The 12,883-nt window shown below is 41.9% G+C and overlaps 1 protein-coding gene and 1 long non-coding RNA gene across 2 annotated transcripts; one reads left to right on the top strand and one right to left on the bottom strand.

The window, feature by feature from the left end:
• The first annotated feature begins 1,285 nt into the window (after nucleotides 1–1,285).
• Nucleotides 1,286–2,326, top strand: LOC115985237 (pentatricopeptide repeat-containing protein At3g24000, mitochondrial-like). The gene has a single exon (XM_031108205.1). The coding sequence runs from the start codon at nucleotides 1,286–1,288 to the stop codon at nucleotides 2,324–2,326; it is 1,041 nt and encodes a 346-aa protein (XP_030964065.1).
• Nucleotides 2,327–4,523: 2,197 nt separating this feature from the next.
• LOC115984206 lies at nucleotides 4,524–4,824 on the bottom strand. Its single transcript, XR_004090425.1, has 2 exons — nucleotides 4,670–4,824; nucleotides 4,524–4,560 (listed from the first exon to the last, which is right to left on the bottom strand). It is a non-coding gene; the product is annotated as an uncharacterized LOC115984206 (long non-coding RNA).
• Nucleotides 4,825–12,883: the final 8,059 nt, after the last annotated feature.

Genomic DNA, 12,883 nt, shown 5'->3' with positions numbered 1-12,883 from the left:
AACCCTAGATCGGTAGTGGTCGTTGGTGACTCGAGTTCCATGTTCTGGCACACTGATGTAGAATTTTAATCCACGTGGAACTTAAAAGAAAACCAAATAAAAAATGACCGATCTTCTCTTTGAATCTCTTCTTCTCTCTAGTTTTTTTCTCTAGATCAAAGCCCAAATCAGGCCTCTAAAATGAGAATTGATTCAAAATATAAGAATTAAAAGTGTATTTTTGACTATATATATAAATTTTTTAAGAAGATATATGCAATTAAAGGTGGACTTCTATGCATTCACTACAAAAAAAAAAAATAATAATAATAATAATTGGACTTCTCTGTTTATTTATTTTCCACATAAAAGTATCATTAAAATTTTAGAACTTTTTTTTTTAAGAACATTTTTTGTTCTTGTTTTCCTGTACATACCAAAAAAAATTAAAATCAAATTGATGCTTGAGGTTGGTGGATTGAAACTTGGAAACAACAAGAAATGTTGGTTCCGCTTTTGAATGCCTTTTGCTCACCTTCTACGCCTTTTTGGCGACATCCAATGCATCCTCAAAGGCAGAACAGTCCATGGCAAGATTATCACATCTGGGTTCCGCCCCGATGCATATGTAAATAACCATTTGATGTCTCTGTACAGAAAATCTAATCGTATAAATGATGCTCACAAAGTGTTTGATACAATGCCTGCAAGAAATTTTGTTTCGTGGACTGCTCGGATAAGTTGGCATTCCAAAATGGGCTTGTCAGAAGAAGCCTTGAATTATTTCAGATTGATGGTTAACGATGGTTTTGATCCCAGTAGTTATAAAATATGTTGGTGCTTTATTTTCTAGTGCTAGTTTAGGTGATGCAATAGCTGGTAAGGACATTCATGGAAGGATTTATAGGCATGAGCCATGAGCAAGAATTGAATGGCAAGGTTGGGATGCAAGTGCTTCCCCTTGTCATCAAGTGTGGACTTGGATTTGACAACTTTGTTGTGACAGCATTGATAAATCTTTATGTGAAGTGTGGAGAATTGGGCTATGCTCGTCGGGCATTTTTGGAGGTGGACAAGCCACAGTTGCATGCTTGGACTGCACTAATGGGAGGCTGCGCTCAACAAGGAAAAGCAAGATAAGCAATTGATCTTTTCCACGAGTTCAATTCTTTGGGTTTGAAACCTAGTGCAAGAACATTCTCATCAGTACTTGGAGCATTAGCAGATACAGTGGATGTTGAAGTTGGAACACAACTCCACTCTTTGATCATTAAAATGAGGTTCAATTCCTTTATATTCGTTGGCAATGCCATTTTGGATTTTTACTCAATGTGGGCTTCTTGAGGAATCATCAAAAACTTTTGAGGAAATGCATGGACATGATGTTATCTCATGGAATGCAATGATTTCCAGGCATGTTAGATCTGGTCATCATGGAGAAGCCATTGAGCTTCTGAAGGATATGTTGATTGAAGGATTTGAACCAAATCTTCATACATATTCTAGCATTTTTAGCATCTGTGCTGATATCCCATCAATCGAGTGGGCTAAACAAGCACATTGCTGCATCCTAAAACCTGGGTTTGACTCAAATGTGGTTTTAGGGAGTGCTCTTATAGACATATACACTAAGTGTGGAAGACTAAGTGAAGCTCAGAAAGTTTTTGATAATCTAGTTACAAAAAACTTGGTTTCCTGGAATACCATTCTTGTGGGATATGCCCAACATGAATTTGGGAGGGAAGCTTTAGAGATCTATAACATAATGCATAGTAATGGGATCAAACATAATGGTCTTACTTTTCTTGGAGTCTTATCTGCTTGTGGGCATGTGGGACTTGTAGAGGAGGGATGGCACGACTTCAATTCGATGATCAAAGACCATGGCATTTCCTTAGTCAGCCTCTTTGCCTGTAAAGGACAGACAAAAAGAGCTTTTGACATAAGGAGATTTCCAATGGAGTCTAATAAGGTGGTTTGGCGGTGTCTCTTGTCTGGCTGCAAAATTCACAAGGATGTAGCTCTGGGAAGATATGCTGCTGAGAAAATTTTGAGTATTGATCCAGAAGATACTTCAGCTCATATCATGCTTTCAAATATATATGCTGAGGCCAAGATGTGGAATGAAGCAGCACAATTGCTAAAAATAATGAAGGAGAAGGAATTAAAGAAAGATACAGGATATAGCTGGGCTGAGTTGAAGAACAGTATATATTACTTTTCTGCATCTCATTACACACAATTCCAAGAAACAAATCTCCACGAGGTTTTGGATGGGTTGACAACCCATTTATTTGACGCTGGATACATACCTGATGCCATGTTTGTATTGCACTGTGGGGAATGATCTAGGGATATTAGATGGAAAAAGTATTTGCTCATACATTATAGTCCTTTACATGAGAGAAAATAAGAGAAATGAATCCATGATCGTCTGAGATGATCAATATTTCTATGAGATGATATTGAAAGAGGACTAAACAGTATAGAAAGAATTGAAAAGTAAAGTGATGCTGACTTTTTTATGGTAACTTGTTAGAAAGACAGTCAATCTAAGGTCACATTACTACATATAAAGTTGTAATTGAACTAAGAAAAACATCAAAGACTGATGGTGTGGGAGGATCCCTTGGTGAGAGGTTAACAAACTCAAGGGCTTGAAGCCTTAGTTTCAGAGGGTAATCCGCAACACACCCAATTCTTGGGCCTGCTTCAGTTGACCATTTCAATGACAGTTGATGCCCTAGTTGATATGAACTTACTTCCTTTTTTGACTTGATCCTCTGCAATGTCTCTTTCTTTGGAAGATTTTTTCTGGTTCTCTGGAGATTACTGGACAAGGTTCTCTTATAACTCTGTGTTCATGTGCTTTTTGTTTGAGCATAGGTACATGATTCAGAGGGTCTGCTGTTAATCTCATTATCCCTAGGAGCTTGGCAGGGTGGTTCAGAATTTGTTAGATCTCCAAGTTTACTTTCTTCCTGAACATTTTTTGTTGAATAACTTCCTTCATTAACTGATTTGTGGCTATTGTTGCTCTCATGATCTTCCTTAGGGAAAAATACCTGACCAGAATAGATAGAGCTCAGAGGAAAATGTGGTAGAAGTAGTATATTAGGCATATGTTGGTTACAATGTACAAAAGTGAAAAGTGGCAGAAAAAGGTTCATATATGTCAAATTGTGACCCACAATATCCTAAATCCTTGAAAAGCTACTTTCATGTCTCCAAATGTTCTATTGACTGCAATCAAATCAATGTAGAATTAGCAGAGGGGTAGCAGATTTGTGAAATGACATTATATATAAGTTGCATACCTGAACTTCATCAAGGTTGACCCCATTCTCATCGAGGAAGGCTAAGAAGCTGCCAAGGTTCTCCGCAGTTGTTCGATAATGTCCACTGTATGCCGATACAGACTGGAAGTCATAAAGACATATTCAGAATTTGGATGCAAGAAACAGAGACTTTTCAAGTTTATATACTAAGTACGTTGATAAACTAAAATTAAAAGAACATATTCCTTATAAACTTATTTTTTATTATGTTACCCCAAAAAGAATGGCGTTTTATTATCTGTAGAATAGCAATAGATAGTACTTACCAGTGCATTTCCTTAGATATATACCAAATGAATGGGTTTAATGCGTTAACTACTAGAAGAATTGATTCCCCCCTCCCCCAACTATTGCATTAAAAATGTAGAGCTCTGGGATCTACATAATGGTACTTTGCCTTATGCAAATTATGTTGATCTGACATATAGTAATCTAGAAGAATTTATGAGATCTGCCACTGCCAGCATCAACTTGTCTTAAAGAGCTTGGGATTCTTACGCAATTAATTGCATTAATTTATAAACAAAAGATGGTCCTTTGAGCTCTTTCAAACTAAACTGAATCTCACATCGCCTTTGACTAAACCATAGAATCAAGTAGTAAACTTTGTCTTGCATTTTGTTGACATCTATTATTAAAAGTGACATTTGAGCTAATCGTTCATATAGTTGAAGGTTCACCCTTAATATGTGAAATTATGATATGCAGTTCCCTTCCAAAGCAATCATATATTTTTTGTGAAAGCATCTGTACTTTGTATCTAAAGCAAGTTGGATTTGAGGGCCGTTTACTAAAGGCAGCCCCAGAATGAACATGATGTCAAAGTCTGGCTTGTTTGTTTTTGGATTCCATGTGCGTGGCCTACTTGTTCTTCTTTCAATATCAGTAGGGCCATTGAGCATATTTGTCTTTGGTTTCAGTTTCTGGTGAGCCCAAATATGTTGGGTGTGTGCTTGGTTGTCTATGTACTTGTTGGGCCCCTCCAATGATAGCTTAAGCTTTTAGGTTGAATACTTTAATGTGTAGATTATAGGTATGGAACATTTTTAGTTGTATATCTCCATAATGAGAATATTGAATTATCCAAAGATGTCATTAGAAAATGGCATTATGGAAACATTGTAATAATTAATAAATGCTTGCTACATGCATACCTTGATCTTGCCACTTCCTTAAGTCTTCCTGCAGCTAAAGTGGCCCCTCCTGCAAGGAAGCTGGAATGATGAAATGATCCCTTCCTTTTCTGGTGGGAAGGGGACAAAGCATTAGACTTCAGATGATGCAAAGTAAAGTGGCATCTTAGACCTGAGAATACTGTCAACAAATTGTGTGGTGTTTGTATCAGTTGTTACCTCACCAGCATAAAGTTTTTTGGAGGTACTCATAACAAAACTCCATTTTGAGCCTTGCAATTTTTGACTTGTATCAAGGAGATTTCCAGTTTGTTTTTGCACCATCATCCCTTCAGCAATTATGTATTCATAGTATTCCCTTTCTTGCTTGTTCATGATGCATTTCCACAAACAGTGTGGGTGAAGTTAGGAAGCTTTAGTAGGGCAGGTGTTAAAGAGCATATAAAATCCAATTGAAGTCAATTCATTCCCATCAGTTTTTTAGTATGCAAAACATAAAGCTATCTTGTAGGTAGAGTTTTAGTGCTTCCCGCTTGTAGAAAATTAAGTAAAAACCAGAAAAAACGGCACTTATAATATTTCTATCATGGTATTTCATGATACTCTGAAATGCAGTAGACTCATTAATGGCTATTGATATAATTGATTTCCACAGAAGATACAAAGTTGGTGTTTCAACCATAGTAATAATCTGACTCCATTCTGATCTTGGTTTATGATTTATGAACTGTGATACTAGGTTTCATATTAAAGGAGGAGCATACCAGTCCAAGATATTCAATGCATTCTAGTCGAAGCCTTGATCTTTTGCAATCTTTGAGATCAACGTCTTTGCCATCTCCAACGTCCAACCTACACAAGGTATATATTAAGCTGTTTAGTGACACATTGATTTAATTCACACTAGAGATTCTTTCTTTTTGCATGGGACATTAAGGTATGAGAAAGTATACAATTTTCTGGTAACCATTATTGTGAGGTCTTTGTATGAGAGGTATTCTGTGATTTTGAAGATACCCCCTAGCATTGAGACAAAGCTTCAAGCCCTTTGCTTGAAACCTATCAATCTATCATGCTAACCCACTAACATTCAATAATTTTTTGTTTTTGTTTTTCCGGCAAGAAGTTAATATTCAATAATATTCCATACATTCTATGCTGCAATGTACTTTGATACCATATCTTTTAACTGTTTCCCCTTTCTATTTAGTTTTACTATTCTTGACAGCAATTAAATGAACATTGGGTACAGAGTGAGATTACAGAGATGAAGATTGAGATGCGTCTTGGCATATGCACATGTATTTTTAGAAAATAAGAATTACACTTAAAAATACTAAAACAGTTTTTTTAGTATTTACTGATTTAGTTACGTTTGTAATGGACTTAGATGAAAATTTAAAGGAGAGAATGCTGGGAGTTACATGTGTATCATGTTTCCGTTTATAATCTTCTGATTGCTGTCTTTGTGCCTTTTCTTTTGAGTATTGAGTAAATGTATTCGACAGTTTTCTGCCTTTTATTAGATAAAGGTTTATTCCTTGAAACCTTATTAAAAAAAAAAAAAAAAAAGTTTAGTCTTTGAAAAAATCAATGTAGGCAACTTACCAGTTTTCTTGAAATATAGACCAACAAACGACAACATTTGATCATTAGTTATGCCATTGTAATTTACAAATTTTGTAAAAATACTAAGCCAATGATCTCCTAACTTTTTTTCTTCTTTTTATCTACTTTGAAAAGTTGAACAACTTATCCAAAACTAAAAGATTTAAATGAAATTTACCTCAAACTTATCCAAATTGAAAGAAAATTATTATTAGATTTGATCTGGATGGGATAGTGATAACAGATTTCACCATCTTCTTTTTTTCTTTTTCTTTTTTTAATAATTAAGAACCCGTCATCTTTTTCTTAACTAGGATAATTGGGGTTTTCCTCTCTCTCTTTTTTCTTTTTCATTTTTTCTAGAAAAAATGTTGATGTGAAAGCAGTTGTGAAAGAAAAAATTCCAATAAATGATATGAGGTTGTAATATAACACAGTAATTATCAAACCATTTTCTAAACTTTTTGTATGGATAAATTTCAAGTAAGTTTCATTTAAAGCTAATAGTTTTGAACATACTTCTATTATATCACATAATTTTAATTAGTTTCATTTAAATTCTTAGATAAATTTCATTTACATTTGTTAGTGTCATTTGTGCAGGAAAAGTGACGGAATGTTTAAATCATTGCCTTTTAAAAACTTTGAATTTTAATGAAACATTTTGAAAGTTTAAGATTTAAAATGAAACCTCTCAAAACTCGAAGGTTTAAAATGTAATTGGACTACAATTTACTGTAAGAGTGGACTACAATTTACTGTAAGAGTCATAACCATACCCTGGTAGTTGAAAAAAATTATCTGGATTGAAGATGATAAAATATAGAGCCTGTTGGGCCTACCTTAATGGGCCTGACGGATTGGGACTGTTGGACCTATGTGAAGATGGTCTTATGCGCTGTGAAAGCCCATCGTTGACAGACGCAGTATGGGCCCATGATCCGAAATCTCTATCGCCCAGAAAAACACTAAGATCCAAAAAGGGAAATCGTTGCTCACCACATTTTGGAGAATTGGTATCAGAGTCCCACATTAGAAAGATCTGGAGGTCAAGAAGAAAAGCCTACTCCCCACCACTATAGTCCCACATTGGAAAGATTTGGAGGTCAAGAAGAAAAGCCACCTCTCCACCACTATAAAAGGACTGACATTCTCGGAAATCGGGGTAAGATGAATTGACCCTCTCTTGCGCTCTAAAAGGTAAAACGACGAATTCTGACTTAACCTTCGGAGAGTGTTAGGCCGGCACCACACCGGTGCTCTCTAAAGGTTTTCTTCGATTGTTCTTGTCGTGCAGGTTCGCTTTGAGTCGCGAGTACGGTGTGATCTATTGGTGACAATTTTCAACGTCATCAGTTGGCGCAGTCTGTGGGAAATCGATCACTTCCTAGACAAAAGAGTTACATGGTACTCACTCGCTCAATGGCAACCACGAACGACGTTCAAGAAGAAGAAGCCCCTATGACTGCCCTTGAGAAACAGGTCAGGACGCTCGCCACGGCCGTGGAGCGCCTCACCAAACAAAACCACGACCTAGAAGAGCAGCTGAACCAAAAGAATGCGGCGGTCAATAACCAAGGAGAGGATCAAGAAGGGACCAGCGCTGAAAGGAGAAATCAGGACGGACAACAGGAGAGTAACGCCCCGAGCAGACCAGTGCGACGGGACATTAACATCCCTTCCCCGACGGAGACGGTTCCACAATCCTTCATCGTGGAGATGCAGGCGATGAAGGAACAGATGGATGTAATGATGAATGCTCTCAAGGGTCGAGTGTCAAGTGATCTTGACGACCTCGTCAACCGGACTGACTCGCCATTCACGACATCCGTCAACTCCTTCCCCCTGCCGAATAAGTTCCGAATGCCAAATATGGATAGTTATGACGGAGTAAAGGACCCTCTAGATCACCTAGAGACCTTCAAGACCCTGATGCACCTTCAGGTAGTGGCAGACGCGATTATGTGCAGGGCCTTTCCTACAACCCTAAAGGACGCAGCAAGGATTTGGTTCAGTCGGCTAGCACCCAACTCTATCAGCACGTTCAAGGAACTGAGTGCTCAATTTACTACGCACTTCATCGGAGGACATCGGTATAGAAAATCCACGGCTTGTCTAATGAATATCAAGCAGCGAGAGGAGGAGACGTTGCGAGCCTACATATCACGCTTCAATAAGGAAGCGCTCTCGATCGACGAGGCCGACGACAAAATATTGGTAGCAGCATTCACGAATGGGCTGAAGGGGGGTAAGTTTTTGTTCTCCTTGTACAAAAACGATCCTAAGACCATGTCGGAGGTGCTTTACAGGGCTACCAAATATATGAACACCGAAGACGCGCTTCTAGCCCGAGAAGATAGACCCAAGAAAAGAGACAGACAAGAGGATCCCCGGCAGGACCAGGGGCGGAAAAAGGGAAGGATGGGAGACCGAAGGGAGGACAGACGTCCAAAACCCACGGGCGGAAGGTTCACAAGTTTCACCCCGTTAACTACGCCGATAGACCAAGTCCTAATGCAGATTAAGGACGAAGGGTCCCTGACGTTCCCAGGAAAGCTGAAGAGTGATCCCAGCAAAAGGTCCAGAGACAAATATTGCCGCTTCCATCGTGACCACGGCCACGACACGGCCGATTGCTATGACTTGAAGCAACAAATCGAAGCCCTTATCCGACAAGGGAAGCTGCAGAAGTTCGTCAACAAGGGAAGAACGGATCAACCCCCACAAGAACAACATCCTCGCCGAGAAGACGGGCGGCCAAGACCCCCGTTAGGGGACATAAGGATGATAATCGGAGGAACGGCTGCGGCCGGATCGTCAAAAAAGGCTCGCAAAACATACCTTCGGATGGTGCAGAATGTCCAGCTGACGGGCATAGTGCCAAAGATAGCAAACAGAGAGAGCCCTGTTTTTTGGTTCTCGGAAGAGGATGCACGGCGCCTACACCATCCACACGACGATGCCCTCGTCGTCAGCCTGCGAACAGGAGACTACAACATGCACCGAGTTTTGATCGACAACGGCAGCTCGGCTGATATCATGTACTATCCAGCATTCCAGCAAATGAGGATTGACAGGGAGCAGCTAATACCTACAAATGCTCCGCTCGTTAGTTTCGGAGGAAGTAGGGTATTCCCTTTGGGCTCGGTAACGTTACCGGTGACGGTAGGAGATTACCCCCAACAGATCACCAGGAACGTGACATTCTTGGTGGTCGATTGTTCGTCCGCCTACAATGCTATTCTTGGACGACCTACACTCAACTCGTGGAAGGCGGTAACATCAACTTACCACCTAATGATCAAGTTCCCAACGGAGTATGGGATAGGAGAGCTACGCGGAAGTCAAGTTGCCGGGCGAGAATGCTACGTAGCTATGATGGAAATGCAAGACCAAATCCAGGCCTTGAGCATAGAAGAGCACCGAACGACGGCAGCACCCACAGAGAGGCTGGAGGAGATAACCCTCGACAGTTCCAACCCAGACAGAACAACCAAGATCGGAACGCTTGCCAAACCCGCAATCCGTCGAGAGCTCGTAGCTTTCTTGAGGAGCAATAAGGATGTGTTCGCCTGGAGCCATGAAGATATGCCGGGAATCGATCCCTCGGTCATGGTACACAAATTGAATGTATTGCCCTCATTTCCACCCGTCCGACAAAAGAAGAGAGCGTTCGCACCGGAACGAGACCAAGCAATAGCGGAAGAGGTCCGCAAACTCCAAGAGGCAAGTTTCATCAGGGAAGTCTACTATCCCGATTGGCTGGCGAATGTAGTAATGGTAAAGAAAGCGAGCGGCAAGTGGCGGATGTGCGTGGATTTCACCGATCTTAACAAAGCGTGCCCTAAAGATAGCTACCCCCTTCCAAGGGTCGACGTCCTAGTAGACTCGACGGCTCAACACCAATTATTAAGCTTCATGGACGTTTTCTCGGGTTATAACCAGATCCGCATGCACGAGGCCGATCAGGAGAAGACTTCGTTCGTAACCAGCCAAGGACTATTCTGTTACAAAGTAATGCCATTCGGCCTGAAGAATGCGGGGGCAACATACCAGAGGCTAATGAATAAGATGTTCGCGCAGCAAATCGGGAGGAATGTCCAAGTATATGTCGACGACATGCTGGTAAAGAGCCGGAAGGAGGAAGACCACCTAGAGGACCTTAAGGAAACATTCGGTACGCTCCGATCCTACAACATGAAACTCAATCCGGGAAAGTGCGCATTCGGCGTAACGGCAGGCAAATTCCTAGGGTTCATGGTTTCCCAGAGAGGAATTGAGGCTAATCCGGACAAAATCCGAGCCATAGTAGAGATGGCCCCCTCGCGAAATGTGAAGGAGATACAAAGCCTTAACGGCAGGATAGCGGCATTAAATAGGTTTGTGTCGAGAGCAACGGACAAGTGCTTGCCTTTCTTTCGCACATTAAAGAAATCATTCGAGTGGACGGACGAGTGTCAGCAAGTGTTTGAGGAATTAAAGGCATACCTATCTTCACCACCCCTATTGAGTCCCTCGCAACCAGGTGAAGAACTTTTCCTCTACTTGGCCGTCTCCTCTGTCGCCGTCAGCGCGGCCTTAATCAGAGAAGAGGATAATGCACAGAAGCCTGTATACTACGCCAGCCGGGCTCTCCGCAGTGCCGAAGAAAGATACCAACCCATGGAGAAACTCGCTTTTGCATTGGTCACGGCGGCTCGCAAGCTCAAACCCTACTTTCAAGCCCATACCGTGAACGTAATGACCGACAAGCCCTTGCGAAGGGCACTGAGTAATCCTGAAGCCGCTGGTCGACTGACGCTGTGGGCAATAGAATTGAGCGAGTTTGATATCAAGTACCGTCCACGTGTAGCCATTAAAGGACAAGCTGTAGCCGACTTCATAGCAGAGTTTACGCATGACGAGGACAAGGGGGCAGAAGAACCACCCCAGTGGAGCATCTACACCGACGGATCATCCAATCGGCGAATAGGAGGGGCCGGCATAGTTTTGCTGTCACCTGAAGGAGACAAGATCGAATGTATGGTCCGTCTCGACTTCCCCATTACCAACAATGAAGCAGAATACGAAACGGTGGCAGCAGGAATCGACCTCGCCAAAGCCGCCGGAGCTGAAAGTGTGGTCGTTCATTGCGACTCTCAAGTCGTGACCAATCAAGTAAACGGAGATTATGAATGCAAGGGGGACAGGTTGAAGAGATATCTTGATCAAGTAAGGGCGAGTGCCAACGGGCTAAAAGTGACGGTCGTCCAAATACCAAGGGAAGAAAATGAGCTCGCCGATCGTCTAGCGAAGACCACTTCAGCAGAACATATGGTGACACCGGGTAATGTACTTTCCTTTGTTCAACTTTTTCCACTAATAGACCCCGTCAACATGCAGGAGATACACTCCGAAAGAAACTGGACTACGCAGATAATTTCATACTTGAAGGACGGGTTATTGCCACAAGAGAAGGAGGCAGCGAGGAAGCTAAAAGTCCAAGCGGCAAGGTTTGTCTTGATAAAAGACATTCTTTACAAGAGAGGTTTCTCCCGCCCTTATCTAAGATGCCTCGGGGTTGAGGAGACAGACTACGTAATGAGGGAAGTTCACGAAGGGATATGCGGGAACCATTCTGGATCGCGGTCATTGGTGCACAAACTAGTACGAGCTGGGTATTACTGGCCAACCATGCAGAAGGATGCCGAGTCTTACGTTAAAAGCTGCGACAAATGCCAGAGGTTCAGCAATTTTATTGGACAGCCAGCTGAAGAGCTGACCCCTATAACGGCTCCATGGCCGTTCGCTCAGTGGGGACTAGATATCATGGGACCTTTCCCAACGGCGGTAAGGCAGCTAAAGTTCTTGGTAGTGGGTATTGACTACTTCACAAAATGGGTAGAAGCGGAAGCCTTGGCCACCATTACAGAAAAAAACATTAGAAGTTTTGTCTGGCGGTGCATCGTATGCAAGTTCGGTATTCCTAGAGTCCTAGTCTCAGATAACGGGAGGCAGTTCGACAACGGCCACTTCCGGGATTTCTGCACACAGCTAGGAATAAAAAACCACTACTCATCACCCGCCCATCCTCAGGCTAATGGCCAGGTTGAAGTCACGAACCGATCCCTGCTAAAGATTATCAAGACTCGGCTCGAGGGGGCAAAGAGCATATGGCCCGATGAATTGCCGAGCATACTGTGGGCATACAGGACAACGGCGAGGACTCCAACAGGAGAGACGCCATTCCGACTGACATACGGGAGTGAGGCGGTCATCCCAGCAGAAGTTGGGCTCACAAGTTACAGGGTTCACAACCATGACGAAAGCAGGAACGACGAATCCATGAGGCTACAGCTGGACCTGATAGATGAGGTAAGGTCGGCGGCGGAACAAAGGATCGCTAGATACCAGGATCGCATGGCCAGACATTACAACTCCCGGGTCCGACACAGAAACTTCCAAGTAGGAGACCTTGTACTCAGGAGGGTCATAGGTACAACTAGAGACCCTACACAGGGAAAACTCGGCCCCAACTGGGAAGGACCTTATAGAGTCACGGCATGGAAAAGGAAAGGAACATACCACCTGGAGACAATAGACGGAGAGAAGCTACCGCATCCATGGAATGCCGAGCACTTGAGAAAATACTACCGCTGATAGTAATACGGCGAACGGCAACCATGTTTCTTTTTGGCTTTTTATGTTTTTTATAAGTTTTTCATTTTACTGTTTTTCTTTTGCTACAATCTTGTCGTGCCTTTTTTAAGCCCAGGGGGGCAGGCACTTTTCCTTTACGCATCTCTATAATTAGATACAATTATGATCTTCTACTTGGATGTCATT

This window comes from Quercus lobata, chromosome 4 (assembly GCF_001633185.2).
Source record: "Quercus lobata isolate SW786 chromosome 4, ValleyOak3.0 Primary Assembly, whole genome shotgun sequence".
NCBI classification, from domain to species: Eukaryota; Viridiplantae; Streptophyta; class Magnoliopsida; order Fagales; family Fagaceae; genus Quercus; species Quercus lobata.
The sequence above is the reverse complement of the archived record's forward strand: the minus strand, read 5'-3'. Positions and strand labels throughout refer to the sequence as shown.

Excerpts from the sequence above, each read along its gene's own strand:
- LOC115985237 (XM_031108205.1), top strand. The coding sequence starts at position 1,286 with ATGCCATTTTGGATTTTTACTCAATGTGGGCTTCTTGAGGAATCATCA.